The sequence below is a fragment of the Cryptomeria japonica genome, chromosome 7 (genome assembly GCF_030272615.1).
Source record: "Cryptomeria japonica chromosome 7, Sugi_1.0, whole genome shotgun sequence".
In the NCBI taxonomy this organism is placed as follows: domain Eukaryota; kingdom Viridiplantae; phylum Streptophyta; class Pinopsida; order Cupressales; family Cupressaceae; genus Cryptomeria; species Cryptomeria japonica.
Genome location: NC_081411.1, coordinates 762,195,101 through 762,211,385, shown reverse-complemented (window position 1 = coordinate 762,211,385; position 16,285 = coordinate 762,195,101). Strand labels below are relative to the sequence as shown.

At 37.9% G+C, this 16,285-nt stretch overlaps 1 protein-coding gene across 2 annotated transcripts in view; it reads right to left on the bottom strand.

Annotated features, from left to right (window-relative positions):
* LOC131030061 (mediator of RNA polymerase II transcription subunit 33A) overlaps positions 1 to 16,285 on the bottom strand; it is a 206,596-nt gene that overhangs the window by 86,672 nt on the left and 103,639 nt on the right. The window contains exons 4-10 of one of the 2 annotated variants that reach the window (XM_057960744.2): positions 4,829 to 5,142; positions 4,548 to 4,639; positions 4,027 to 4,378; positions 3,587 to 3,797; positions 3,276 to 3,390; positions 2,847 to 3,005; positions 1,973 to 2,690 (exon numbers count right to left, since the gene is read on the bottom strand). In XM_057960744.2, coding sequence (XP_057816727.2) covers positions 1,973 to 2,690; positions 2,847 to 3,005; positions 3,276 to 3,390; positions 3,587 to 3,797; positions 4,027 to 4,378; positions 4,548 to 4,639; positions 4,829 to 5,142 — 1,961 coding nt within the window. Of the gene's footprint in view, positions 1 to 1,972; positions 2,691 to 2,846; positions 3,006 to 3,275; positions 3,391 to 3,586; positions 3,798 to 4,008; positions 4,379 to 4,547; positions 4,640 to 4,828; positions 5,143 to 16,285 lie in introns of both variants that reach the window. The other variant, XM_057960743.2, reaches the window with a different exon arrangement.

The following is a 16,285-nucleotide window of genomic DNA, read 5'->3' as shown; positions in this document are numbered from 1 at the left end:
AATTGAAAACGGGACCACGAGCAAGGTTTGCCCGAGCATAGAGAGGGACAAAATTTAGCTAAGTATGAGAAATACTTCGCGAAGAGATTTCTTCTCCAAATTCGAGGCACTTGAAAGAATCTCAAGGCATCAAGAAAGAAAAGTTCTTAGACTTGGTGAAAATATGGGAAAGTTAAATAAACTTCCAACTTCTTGAAGGATTTCATCTCCTGAAGGAATTAAAAAGACAAGCTCCCAAGAAGAATCAAATGGCGACAAGAAGGAATCAAATTTCCATACTTAGATGATTTCTTGACACAAATTGGAGAATTCAAGGAAGACATCCAACACAATGAGGTGGCGCCTCGTCATTTTCCAACCAATCAGATCGCTCCAAGTCAGCATGTCCAGGTTCGGTGAACATGACTTATCAAGAAGCTTCTAGAAGGGCACACTTCACAATGCAACAAACTTCTATTTTCATTGATGGTTCATATTTAGCAAGAAGGACAAGTGTCCCAAATGTAATTGGTCGAGGGTAGTTAGTTTTGGGAAACCCTAATTAGGGTTTATAGCTTTCAATCTGGGCTCTTGATCACTGTTTGATCTCGGCCATTCATTTATTTTTGAGAAACTATATAAGGTTGCCTCCTCTCATTTGAAAAGGGTGAGGTTTTTGATGTATTGTTGCTTAAGGTCATTTCCAGATAATATATTGGATGTGCGCTGCTTTGTAATCTCTATTATTTGAATGATTTGCATGGTTTCAATTGCCTCAACACTTAGTTAGAATTAATTTAGATTTGCTTTCATTGTTGTTAATTTGAATGAAGGATTTGATAAGTGTCAATTGATGGTGTATCTCCACTCATACTTTTGGTGTATGGATGATTTCCATCTCACCGTGCAAAGTTAGTCTGAGCCCATCCCCTGTGCATCCCAACATCTCAATCATAAGCACAACCCATTGAAGATTGCATCGGCCTTGTGTAGTTGTCCCTAGTGTGGCGAAGCAAGGTTTGGTTTCTCGAGAGCACCCAGTTGATACCATCTCCAGAATTTGTAGGATTAGATTAGCCTTCCTAAACTCTATCCCTTTTTCCCTTTCTTTTGAAAGTCTAAATCCCAGAATATCCCAAAAAAAGAAGAAGAGCCTAAAATTGCTAAATCCATCTAAGTTCAAGATACTTGTCAACGTAAGTCCCCCTTTGAATTTCAGCATACACTACCTAAGAAGCTATTCCACTAAAGTTGCTTGTTCACACATATAGACCTTGGAATCAGTAGTGATTTTTCAGGAGAGGATAGAATACCTTCAGGTATCCTACCCTAATGTTTGGTAGATGATAAAACAAACACCAACATGTCATAAAAAACACCTTAACAATTACTAGCTCAAAACATCTCCTTATAAAGACCTCTAGGAATATCTAGAAGATTAGGCCACATTTAATATTTGCAAGGCCTCATTTAAAATTTGTCACAACTCAGAAATATCTAGAAGATTAGGCCACATTTGATATTTGCAAGGCCTCATTTAATATTTGTCACAACTGGAGAACTCTATTAAATAAAGTGACTATTTTAATATTTTAATATTTTATTATTTTCACTTTATTTTTATTAAATTAATGAATTACAAGTCACCCTCCTGAAATAATATTAATTTTTGGGCAACTCAATCAATTAATTTAATTAAGTCACTTTATCAAAATTTGGGGACATTACATCTTGTGGTTTGAAATTCACCTCTATTGTCATTGAAATAGTTTTTCATTGTGTATTTCTCACCAAGATGTTGAGACAAGTAGGAACCAGCTATAAAGCTAAAGAGCATATCCACTGAAAACTAAAAAACTTTTTTACAATCTTTTAAACAGAATGATGATGGCAAACAAAAACTTAAAAGAAGACTCTTTAAAACAGAGCTTAGAAAGCAGAACAATTACATTTAAAGCAAAAAACACCATTTCTCGTATGAATTATTACCAACCTGTTGTAAGGTCTCGAGGAGAAATCTTTCCATGTGCACAAGCAGTCAGCACAGCATCTACCACAAAAGGCACAGCCCCAAGAATTTCCCATGCTGTTAATAGAGGCTTCCGAGATGTCTCCCCTCCTGCACTACCTGAAGAGCTGCTCAGACTGCTACTCCCAGATGCCACAGAAGTAGTAGTCGGAGGTACTCCTTTACCTAGTTTCCAATACATCATATTCAGAAGTCTATCAGCAATTTGATGTACAGGATTCCCAGGAACAAGCCCCGACAGTGTTGATGCAATACAAGCTTGATGCTGACAGTACCAAACTTTCAATTTTGGAAACGAGTCAATAAACAATGGCTTGGAAAAAGATGAAGTCACTCCAAGGGCTTGATCCTCTGGTGGAATTGGTACTTGTGACAAAGCAGAGTCCAAGTACAATGACTCTTTAACTTGATAATGTTCATTATCTTTGGTCAGTCTACTATTATGCAAGAGCAAAAGATATTCAAGTGCAAGTTCTGTACCCACTGGAGCTCCCATTCCAGATAAACCATGTGCATGAGCACATCCATAGAACTTCCACAACCTAAGCAGCAAAAGAAAAGCATTTGAGAAAATTGTGTAAACTGAAACTTCTTCCCCTGTGCTTGAGATTTGTGGTGAAGTTGGCAATATAGACCCAAATGTCTCACAAATTGGCATCAGTGCAGCTGCAACCTGTGGAACCTGCCAAGAGAGAATTTTAATGTAAGATGATAATCATCTTGGAAAGAATCGTCTACAGAACAAGCAATGAAAATGCTATTTTCAAACAACATGGCAATCTGAAACAACAAACATCGTAATACGGTAGCAAGTGTATCTCAGGTTAACTGAACTCACAACTCCATATAATGAGAGAACGTGAACATTATCATGAGTAGTTACTGCTCTAAGAACAGCATTAAGCAATGGTGCATGTTCCAGTAAACTTCCAGATCCGTGATGATCTACAGGAATTGGAGGTGAAAGAAGATTCACTACCAGGCGAACTGCATGTTCCTGTAGAAAATGGCAATTATGTGAAACCAAAAGAAAAAAATATCAAAAGAACTTGTGCCTCTTTCATGAATTATATTTTCATCTCATCTTCTTTAGAAAAAAATTTCCTAGCAGGAAACATGAAAAGGCAAGTAGATTCCCCATGTTTGTGTGAGCCATTGGAAGATCTAAATTATATCCATGTTTATCAACAATAAAGCAGATCAGTGACAATCATTAAAAACATTGACAGAATCATTCTATTCAATTCCACAAAGATATATATATCACCTGAACATTCCATCCACGGATAAGAGATGCACCACATAAAATGCTAGCCATGGCAGACCTTTCCTCCTCTGATCCATTCATTGCAATGTGATACACCTTCTCCAGCTCTTCTAAGCTTCAAGCAGATTCATGCAAAGTTCAATGTCATTATCCTACCAATTAACTGTTTTTGCCAAAACAAAAAAAAACAATTAACTGTTTACTATAAATAAAAAGAAAAAAAGTCATGCAGAGAAAACCCACAACACTATAAGACAAGCTTCTCACAAAAAACAAAATTAATATACAGTTGCCAGGAAATATAAAAATACCTTGAAGCGGGAGTTTTAATAAGAGCATCTTTTAGTGAAACAGATAAGGGTGCTCCTTCCATAAAAGCAGACCATGGAAATTCTTGAACTGGTATTGAATGAGATAATGGATTTGCTAGTCTTTCAACATAGCCTGGCCATAAATATGCTGAGGAATCTAACAATTTCCTAGCAATGCAAGCTTCAACAATTAGGTGCCGCATGTTTCCCACTGCAACCAAAACAAACACTATATTGAGCTTATATTTGAAGATTTCATTTGGTGACATGTCTTTCATCAAGTCATCTATTAATATCCTTAGAATAAAAATCATTATATACAAATGTAGTAACATTATGTGACCCAACTAAAATGCTGGGATGGATCATGGAACACAGATAAGGAGTATTCAAAGATAGCTAGTTAGTATTGATAATATCACCTACAGCACTCGAAATACCATTGCTGCTAAGGCCATCAAAGCTCCCAGTAGAAACCAAGCTTTCGGCTTTAAGAGCAGCCTTATTGGCAGCCAAGACTACAGATTCAGGAGGTTTTAATAGTTCATCAAACTGTCCCAAAATTTGAAGACTAGATACTAAGGCTGCATGCCTTGTACCTAACCCCATGACTTTCCTCTCTTTATCATGTTCATATGCGTTTGCAACGTTTCCTAATGTATTATTCTTGGCAGCTTGAAGAATCCTATCTTCTTCCTCAATAATAGAAACAATAACCAGTGGTGTAATACATAGAAGAATACATAACCGTGAATCCAGGTGGGGTATAGGACCCTCAATAGGATCTCGTTCCTGCACATGGAATTAAAACTACAATTATTCTCCAATTTATAATTCAAGTCATACATACTTAATTGTTCTTACTTAGTCATACATACTTCATTGTTCTTACTTATTAGAAATGTCTAAACTGATCTTTCTTGAAAACTATGGGCTTTAGAAGCAAAGCATATTTTTATACCCTTTGAACAAGCCGAAGGGCTGCAGTCCAGAGACCTAAAAAAGCCTCTTGCCAACTTGCACCATGTACTGCTTGGAGAGATTTTGTCAGTTCTGAACATCAATTCATCCAATTAAATGTAGATCAGTACAGAGAGCAATATCAAAAAAGGATAGATTAAAAAACAGTAAAATAAATCTCTGAAGTCCATCTTTTGGATTAACTTCCAATAAGATCATATTCACAAGAGTCTAACAAAAAAAGCACGAAGATAAACATTAGTGTTTAAATGATTTGCATACCTGTTAGGCTCTCAATAGTAGATTTAGCTGAAACTTGCCTTCCATCCATTGTATCTTCCATAAATAAATCAAACGGAAGCCATGTGGAAGCCCGGCCTACACCATACCTGTGCCCAAATGCTGATGTCCGTGAACCTGAATCAATAAGTGCTCTAATTGCCTGGTGTTGGCTAGGTTGATAGTCTAGGCTTAAAGACCTTTGAATGGAGCCAACCAACTGTGTAAATAATCCACCATCTATCTTTAAACTCAGTGATGATGAGTGAGCTTCCAATACTTGCAGGCGTTGACATAAACCACTCCATTGTTCAGTCCTACAATGTTTGAAAGAGAACTATTTTAAGGCCTTTAATATCTACTACGAGTTTCTTGCTTATAATTCTAATAAAGATTGTACATAAATATAAATTGTGCATGTTAACTTTGGTAACAAACAAGAGTGTCATGTTAAACCTACTAGAAGTAAATCAGTTTCTACGTTGCCAAGTCTGGTTCAGATCCTGATTCGGGTTCACAGATTCTGTTTGTGGATCCGGAAAAAATATTTGAGGGTTGGGTTAGTTGTGGGTTGCCTGTACAAAAACCATGTATAAATTGTGTGTGTTTATAATATTATATGTACATATACACGTATATATATATATATATATATATATATATATATATATACATGTGTATATATACTCATATGTATCTATATATATATATATATGTATATATATATATATACTCATATGTATAGATACACATGTATATACATATATGTATATGTATATATATACTAAGTCACAAGGTTTGAATTCGACAGCCATGAAATTCGGATGAAATTCGACAAGGGAAAAATTCGAAAAAAAAATCGGATAAAATTCGCCTTCTATAATTTTGTTTATTTTTAAATATATGTATACTTCTAATAAATTATCAGAATAGCGACCCTTGTTGGAGAAAATCCGAGGGCGAACCAGTAGTTGCAGACACCCATGACCCAATAGATACAAAGCACATACAAAGAATACCCACGACCAGCTGAGTTGTGTTTAGAGGCGGACAGCAATGCTTTATAGAGGAAATTCGATTAAATTCGATTTTTTTTATAGAAGTTTGAAATTCGATTAAATTCGAACCTCATCCATGAAAATCGCCGTATCCTGTGACTTAGTATATATACACACACACATGTATGTATGTGTGTGTATGTATACACACACACATACACATGCATACATACACACATATATACACACACATACGCATGCATACATACATACATACATACACACACATACATACGTGTGTGTGTATATATATACATATACATATATGTATATACATGTGTATCTATAAATATGAGTATATATACACATGTATATATATATATACGTGTATATATACATATAATATTATAAACACACAATTTATACATGGTTTTTGTACAGGCAACCCACAACTAACCCAACCCTCAAAATATTTTTTCCGGATCCACAAACAGAATCTGTGAACCCGAATCAGGATCTGAACCAGACTTGGCAATGTAGAAACTGATTTATATACACACACATACACACACACACATACACATGCATACATACATACATACATACACACACATACCTGCATATATATATATATACACACACACACACACAGAGACATATATGTGTATATATACATACACACACGGAGAGAGACATATGTGTATATATACATACACACACACACATATATACATACACACACATACATACATATATACATGTCTACATACATACACACGTACATACATATAGACACACACATACATGTACACACACACACACACACACACACACACATATATGTATATATGTATATGTATATGTATGTGTGTGTGTGTATCTAAAGATATGTATATATAGATATATGTGTATATATGTATACATATATGTGTGTATATATATACGTATATGTATATATGTATATACATATACATACATACATATATGTAGATACACATGTATATATACATAATGTATATACACATGTATGTGTGTGTGTGTGTGTGTGTATATATATAGTAGGAACATTAGAAACATGATGCAGGGGCATCGAGTTGTTTAGTCTTATTGTCAATTTCAGTTTGGGTAGCCACAGATTTTGTCATCACATCAGCAAGAAGTTGAACAGAATAAATTAGTCACCTTTGGCAAAATGGAGTTGTTCGATTGATGAGCGGTGAAAAGAATTAGTTACGAAGGATAATGAAACGGTCAAGATTAGCCAAGTGATTTGGGAGAAACTGAACCGAGAGTTAAACTGGGCAAATAGAGGAAGGAGATTGAGAGCAGGGTGTGTACTGAAAGGGAAGAAGTTGTTTGGTCGATCTGAAGGAAGCCGATTCAAAAGAAATGAGAAGAGGATGAGTATCAGGGGAGTAAGCCAAGTTCGAGGGCTCAAATAGGTAGGGTGAGGCTGTATGAAAGGAGGAAGTCGTGAGCAAGCACGGGCCAGTTATAATCCAGCGATAAGTGAGCAAAAGGAACATCACAAAAAGAAGAATCGTGGTGTAATGTCCCCATTTTAGCAGACATGGATTTTGGACGATTAGCCTATCATTCTGACCCTTGTAGGCTGAGAGTTTGGAAAGAGGGTTTGCTGAGGCTTGTATCGTCTCCAGAGTTCAGTGGTTTCTAATTTTGGCTTTCGTTTGGCATTATTTGGACTTCATTTGCTATACTTACTATTTATAGTAAGTCAGAGGTTGATCAAGAAGGACCCTTTCTATTTTTAGCAGAGCATCTGGTCACTTGGTAATTAGCAGTGTTGACTCCCATTTCAGTGGCATAGCAAAATAATGAGTATTTAAGGAGATATTAATGTTTTAATGCCTCATGTTATAATTAAATAATTAAAGGTGTCATTATAAAGTTATAACTTAACATTATAACTTGAGGGTCAACTCATCATAAAAGGGGGCCAGATCAGGAATTAATTAATGGGCGCTTATCCCAAGGTGTTAAAAGTGAATTATTAAAAGATGCAAAAGTAATGATATTTAATTGTCATTAAATGTGCTTACGGAGAGAAATTGACCCCTTAGTGGATAATATAAAAAGCTTTTTGCCTTGGGAAAATCGAATTATTATGATTATGTTTTTTTCTCATGACTTTTCTCTACAAGTGGGAGCCAAGGGTTTCAACTTCAGCCAGCCATTGGAGAACGGTAAAATCTTCAATGTTGCAGCCATTTGAGGTGGTGAAATATCCATTGAATTTGGCATTCAGGGGAACTTCACACAGGGGTTCTAATTGTGCTTAATTTGCAAGAATTCTTCTAAGTTTCCAATAGATTGAAGGAGGTGTATGAGCAGATTTGAGACCACAATCAAAGCATCATAATTGCACATAAATTGCAGCCATTACAAGCCGTACATCTGCTGCAGCTTACAAGCCGTACTTTTCCCTTCAGCTGTACAACTAGGGCTTGGGCGATTTTATGCTTGGAGGCACTTAAAAATTCTGAATAAATTAAGGTAGCATCGTTGGGAGACAAGACAACTAGGAACCATATCCTTGATGACAAAGGCATTGCATTTGAGGAGAATCGAACCAATATATCAAGGCAGCCATTGAAATTACAGGTTCTCTATTTATGGTCGATATATTAGATAAATCATTTCTTCATTGCATCTTTTGTTGTCATGGCCAGCATCATCGTAAAGGGGAATATATGCATTGTTGTAGTTGATTTAGCATGCTGATACAAAAGCATATAAGTTGCATGCTCCACATTCATTGTAATATTCATCATTGATCAGCAACTTAGCTTTCATGCCAACTGTTTGTTGAAATGACAGTTGCTGTAGGTGCATGTTTTCAATTAGAAAATCATATATGTGCATTGTAATTGATTATAAGGAGTCATTTAGGCATCTAGATGATAATTTATGCATTGAAGTGTTGAATCTCAAGCGTTGGAAGCATTCTAGAATCATTTTTTTCAAAGAATATATCAGACTGACAACACAGACCAGCAAGCTGAAAGTTTGCATATGAATTGTTTGACAATATTCCTCGAGCCATAAACAACAAGTTTTAAATCAGATTGGGCAGGGGATTCTACACGTGGAGAATAAAAGAGGATACTTGGGCTCATAAAAGGTCAGAGCCGAAGAGTGATGAGTAGATGAGGAGGCGTGTAGGGACAGAAAAGAAATGCAGGTTGTTGATGAGTTGCAGAGATTTGTTCAAATGCATAAAGGAAGCCAGCCAAACAGGTGTATGGCCAAATAGTTGTATGTAAACATCTATTATTGTATGTAATCATCATCGTATGCTGAGTGATAATAAAGATAGGGTTTTGGTGTTTACATCTATCTTGTTGATTGTTAATATTGACTCCTGTTCTTTATGTAACCTGGTACTAAGTGATTAGTTCAATACATTTATGTTAACGAATTCTGTTATTCTCTATTCTGTTCCTGTCATGGTTCTGACAGGAAGCCTGTAGATACTGGTTGTGTTGTTAAACTTCCTATCTGTTTTGCCCCGTAGGGTACATTTTAAAACATAATAGAGTGTGAGCAAAAAAGAATAGTACACATGCACAAAATGTAGATAACTCAAAGATATATATTCATTAATGCCAACATTACAATTATCTTCTCAATAACATCAGTGTCACATAGCATAGCATAATCCCCCAGGTTGGGAGTACAAAGACATATATATACATGGGCGTCGACCAGCTGCCAGTGCCAACCGTCCGCAACCGTCGACCAACCACGGACCCCTAAACATTTACTAACAAATACTAATTTTCCCAACAACATCCCCCCCAAAAAAGAAGGTTGTCTCTAGACGACACACAACAAAATGGGGAAACAACCATACAAAAGAAATCAAGGAGCTGGGGGCCGAGAGAGCATCCCTGATGAAGAAGGTGCGGGTGGGGTCGATGCAGCCAGTTGCTCCCTCAACTAGTGGACCTGCTGAGTCCATCATTGGAGGTCCCGCTCAGCTAACAGTTGTCGTTCCCGCGCAGTCTTGACCATGAATACCACCTCCATCACCTCCTTATGCTTCTTGTCCACGTCCTCCAAAATTGAAACAAGGCAAGTCTCCACTGCTGCTCGCTCAGCCCTCTCCTGGGCTAACTCATCCTTCACCTGGGCCAACTGCTCCTCTAAGGTGATCACCCGAGTCCTCTCCTAGACTAGCTCCTCCTCGACTGCCTGTAGTCGGGTGGCCAACTCCTCCCGAGCAATGATAGTTGTCGCCCGCTCGGCCCTAGCCCCTACTGCTGAATGCTAGGCCCGACGGAGCTCATAATAGATGTCCTGAAATGCCTACTCAGCCCTCCATAGTAGGGCATGCATCCTGCTCTCTCCAATCGATTCCTGACACCTCCACTTCGCCAACATGGCAGGCGTCTTTGTATCAGGCCATCTCCAGGAATCAAAACATCTCTCAAATTCCTCGACACATCCCCCCGTAGCAAATGCAATCAACTGCTCGACTGCCTCATATGTCTATCCCAGAGCCAATTCTTGAACTGAGGCCACCATCCGCCATGTACCTGCCTCCACATCTGTCAGGATCTTCTCTACAGCACTCAACTCACCTTGGATTGTAGATGCTACCTCCTGATTGGGCCCAATAGCCCTAGACTCCTCTCCCAATACTGCCATATCTAGTGGGGGATCCCTCTCCAACTCCCTCTCGTGTGAACTTCCTACATCTAGATCCACAATCTCCGACTCCACCCATGGCTAATGTGGTGAAGGGGGTGGGGGTCTGATGGGTGCCATGGGAGTCACTTAGTAACGGTCCAACCAGGTATCCATGGTTGCATCAAGAGACTCTACCGCCTTCTCCGTGAGCCTCTCTTGAGTGTCCAGGGGCTCCGTGGTCATCTCCTGATGGCTTGTTGCCTCAACTACGAGCGCTACTACCCCGACTGTAGGTGCTACAGGAGAAGGTTGTCCGGGCTCCATGTTGGGAGGTGTCTGAGTGGGTGACGTCCACAACTGCCCAAACCCTAGCACAGGTATGGCTCCAATGGTCATCCCTAAAGTAGGAAGTGGAGTCACTTCACCGCCAACCCGAAGCAAGGCTGGAGCAAAAAAAACCGTGCGACAAGACCACCACCTGAGGGCCTGACACCGCTCAATGGTGCATGCCTAGGGTACTAGTACCACTCGAGGGTGTGGTAAATGGTGTACTACCTATAACGCCACCTAAGGATGTTACCCCACCAGATGGTGCAACGCCCACTGCACCCTCCTTTGCATTGTTCAACGCACCTCCGGCAAGACCACTACTCACCTCCCCTCGACTCACCAAACGGAAGGTATCACTTCCCCAACTACTCCTGGAAGAAGTATCCTCCTCCCCTACGGACTCTGGCTCACTCTTAGAAGCAACCACCTATCGCCTTCTCTTCCTACTAGATTGAGCATCCCCCCACCTATAAAAGTATCTAAGTGGGTCCAATAAAATATAGGTAGTTGCGAAGGGTCTACGTGACTCTACAGCTTCCATACATATCTGTCTTAGGGCACCTGTGTTTTGACGACCTCCAGGAAAAGTCCAACGGCATGAAAAGGCATATAGAAAGCTTTGTGTTTCAATGTGAGGGAGTCATGAATCCTATCTGACAGTACAAACACCCAATAATACACCATGCCATTCCTTAACCCGTTCATCAAAGCTAGCATGGGCACAGCCGTGTTGGAGGCTCGGCTAGCCCCTGTGAGGCGACTCTTCATCACATCCAACAAACACTGCCATTCGCCTGGCACAATGAACGACTTCTTCAACCCTCGCCCCTTCAGTGCATTCACCATCTCCCATTCTTACACTGTCAAATCACTTCGGCATACCAACCATAGAAGTTTATGTTTCTACTCTATGGACATCTTTGTAGTATAATTATCAACTTTTCAGCCCTTGCCAGGGATGCCAAACACTCGGGTGAATGCTTCCACCAAGAATGATACCGTCGTCATACTCTACTAGTAAGCAAACACCAATTCCCTATTACTCCTGGCATATGTGGCTATCATCATTTGCAAGCATTGCTCGAAATCTCTAATGGCAAACACCGGCATCTGGATTGCCCAATGCACTCGTGCTTGCAAGAGAGAATCTTTTATGGGATGGTCGTCGGTTGTCTCTAGCCACCAAATCTTGCAAACAGTGGTGCTCAATCCCTCAAAGGTAATTGTGTCTGTTGTTACCTTGTTCTGCAGTTTCTTCCCTTTCCCAGCCTGGATGACTTTGCCTGTATCCATTATGCCTGCAACCCTTACTCCTGACGGCAACATTCTCTTTCCTTTGTCCATGGCGGCTGCACTACTTTCTGCCATTCTTCCTTGTTTTGTTAGTGTGTTTCTCGGGGGCTGTAACTACTGCAACTGTTTTCTCCAATCCCGCTTTGCTTTGCCAGTTTCCATTAATTAATCCTTTAATTACCATGACAACACTTATAGATTTCCAAATTCCGTTATTTTTCTATATCCTGCTACAGATTTTTCTCTTGTTGTACGGTGATGGCCTTCTTATAGGGATTTTTCCTCTTCCTAGTTTGTACAGATTTTTTTCCTCCTCCATAGCTTGTACGGATTTGCATAGCGATTTTGCTCCCTGGTTCATACGGCTTGTATCCCCTTCACTCGACACCTCCTGAGAGAGATGTACGGATTGTATTTTTTGTACGGATCCTTTTGCTACCTGATCGTACGACCTTGCACACCTCATACGGATTCTTTTGCACGACGTACGAATTTGTTTTTTTAATGTACGGGGTTTACTTCTCCTACATCATGTATGGATTCCTTGAGCAATGTACGAAATTGACTAGTTTCTTTTTTGTCGTATGGAATTCTACATCTCCTATCGGTGTACAGATTTGCTCTTTCCTTGCCATACGACCCCTCCCTGTTTGCTGGTGTGATGTTCAAATTCCTCGTCAACCGTACACACCTCCCAATGGTCATACGATCCTCGTAATCCTTCTTGGTCATACAATTTGCTTCTTCCAAGTTCCCTTCCTCTGGCTTCGTACAGCTTCTTCCTCCCTGTGTGATGGGGGTCGTACGCTTTGGGGGCATTTATAACTTCCTCCATAATTAGGCCGTACAATTAGTACCTTTATCACCGTACAACTTGTGGCAATTTCCTTATTCCATCCATTCGTACAGTTTTAATGACACAACCATACAGTGAGTTCTCAAAAAAAAAAAATCTTTTTTTTACTTTTTCTTTGTTTTTTGATTTTTTTTGTGTCCAGATGAGGGTCGTTTTCCCCAAAGCTCAATTTGTGGATAAAGTTGATGAAATGAATGAAATTTTTATGTCCAGATGGGGATCGATTTTCCTCAAAATGAGTTTTTCGGAAGAAGGCAAGAGAAATGATGAACTTTTATGTGTCCTGATGAGGGGTGTTTTTCCCCAAGGCCATATGTGATGAGCTCTGATGAAATTTAATGCAAATTCTTGTCCCAATAAAGTTTGATTTTCCCCAAGTGGCCAAAATTTAATGCAAGTGAAGGATTTTAAATGACAACTGTGCCCAAGTTGAATTAGTTTAGCCTTGTTAAAATTATTTTATGATCAGCAACGATCATTTAATGACAAATATGTTATCCCAAGGCAAATCAATTTTCCACCAGGCTGTTATAAAGCAAGTTTTTTATCTCACATCGCTTGTGTGGTGAATTGTCAAGGCAAAAATATGAATTAAGTATACCCAGCCAGCATTATGATATTATCATATTTGCCTTGATGTGACACTTGAAGAAGTTGATTGAAGGAATATTACAGCAGATTGAAAGGCGTTTGTTGTCTAGGTGTCATTTGGACACCATTATTAGAGGAGAATTGCAGATTGAAGGGGGCAATTTTGCCCAATCATGCTTAGTGCCACCATTGAAGGGGATTGACAGCGATTTTTATGTGGCTGGTTATGCCACATTTTTGGTGATTTTGGTGACTTCGTATTTGACGCCATTGCTGGTCTGTGGGGTCGAATTCGCCCAAGCGTGGGGAGACGCCATTTGCTGATTGGGGCGACTTCTACATGTGATGCCACCATTGTTGGGGAAGTTGCAACCTTGTTCATGGCTGACTGGGGATGATTTTGATGTATTTCAGGTGACACCATTGTGGTGAAGAGTGCAGCCTTGTTTGGATTCATATTTCATGCCATGCTTGGAGGTATTTGTGACAATGTTGGAAGGGCATGGTTGCTGGTCTAGTCTGAAACCTTCATTTCCAGCCACTGATTTCAATCATTTTCAGTGTCTCTTTAGACTTTTGGAGGTTATTTTCAGACTTTCAAAGGGTGTATTCAGACTTAAGTATAAAGAATCAGACTTATATACAACATTTTGTAAGTGTGTTTAGACCTGGGGTATACTTTTGAGCCTCAAATTTATCATTTTTTGAGTATAATAGGGTGTTTTCAGACTTGTATTTCATGATCAGACCTTGATTATGTCTGAAAATCAAGGCTTTAGGAAGGTTTTAGACCCCATTTTGATCAAAGTTTATATTGTTTTCAAAATTTATGTTACAAATTGTTAAAATTTCTGATTTTAAACCCTTGAAATTGACAAAATCATTAGAAACCAGAACTTATGAAATTCTGAAAACAAACTATTCAAGTTATTTTTTCCATGATATTGACTTCTCACTTCGTACAGGTGCCATGTCTAAGGCAGGAATAGCTACAAGGAACAATTGAGAATCGTACAAGAGGGCTTCTATCCGAAGTCACTGCTGGCATCCTGATGGAAGAAGATCATGGATACAAACATGGAATTCCTAGACATGAAGCAGATGCAACAAAGAATGTCCGGAGTGAAGAACCATCTTCCTTCCACCCTTTTGGCCAATATCATGAAGAGTGGAATCTACCAAGCAGCTAGCTTTCCACCATCTATACAATGCAATGAACTTATTGTCGTGTGTGTGAAGCACTACGATCCAAGAACCAGAATGATCAAGTCACCCAACGGGATAGTGCTTGCATACTTAGCCGACTATGCAATCATGGAAGTGTTTGGAATCCCTAGGAGTGCAGACATGCAAGGGAGAACCTGTCATGTCCCCTCCTTGATTGTTATATATATTTACTAAATGAAATAATTAATATAATAAAGACCAATGGATGATTATTTGAAATTTATTTATTTATTAAATATTATTATTTAATTAATATCTATTAATATTTATTACTAATAATATTCCTGAAATATTCAAATTAAAATAAATTAATATTAGCTCTTACTTGGCATCAAAATACAATTTGAGGTTCTTCATCAAATATTATTATTATTGATCAAAACATTGACTTAAGAAGAACGATGACATGAAGAATCACGTAACCACAAGACTACGTACCCATCAACACTAAAAGATTTCGATTACCAATACAAGAAAGAGGTTTTTTTCATATCTAGCAAATAATATGAGTGCAGTAGCCAATATAGCTATGTTTCCCATAATATCAGCAAAGAAAATATTCATATCACGTTGAACAATCATTGGAAAGGTTTTGACTGAATAAAATAATACTATCGCTAGTCAATATAATTGCATATATCCTGAAGTTACTAAGAGAGCGATCTGTGTCTACGATTCATTAACAAACAACTTTAATAGAAGACAAGAAAACGAAGATCCATATATCAGCAAGAACATTCCCGTAAACCACCATCCACATGGAATGTTTTCGTATATAACAGTAGCGATGATAATTAGAGAAATGTGTAAAACAGCGATTGCTAATATAAGAACAAACAAACAATTAAAAAAAAAGTAGTTGATAAGCAAAGGAGTTAATAGTATAATTCAAGAGGTGCGATCTGTTTGTTTCTAAGTGGTCTGTTTATTAAGACATGTCTCTTCTAAAGGGGTGCGCCCTTCAAAAAAAGATGTATATATTAATATGGAAGGAGGTCTGCTGCGTGGGGAGGGGGAGGTCTGGAAGCTACAGCTGCAGGTTACCATAGGTAAGCAATGAATAAATACTTCATTATATATATTAATAAATATAAATAATGAACATTTTATTATATATGTTAATGAATATAATTAATGCTTATTTAATATATATTAATGAATATAAGTAATATTTTAATATATATATTAATGAATGAATATTTTAATATGTGTATTAATGAATGTTAATAATGAATATTAATGAATATTAATAATGAATATTTTAGTACGTATATTAATGAATGTTAATAATGAATATTAATGAATATTTTTGTACATATATTAATGAATGTTAATAATGAATATTAATGAATACTAATAATGAATATTTTAATATATATGTTGATGAATATAAGTAATGAACATTTTACGTTAATGAATGGTTCTTAGATGTTAATGAATATATATAAAGGCCTAGTAGGACTATATGTTAAGAAATAAATGTGAATATTGGTTAATGAACATTTTAAGGAA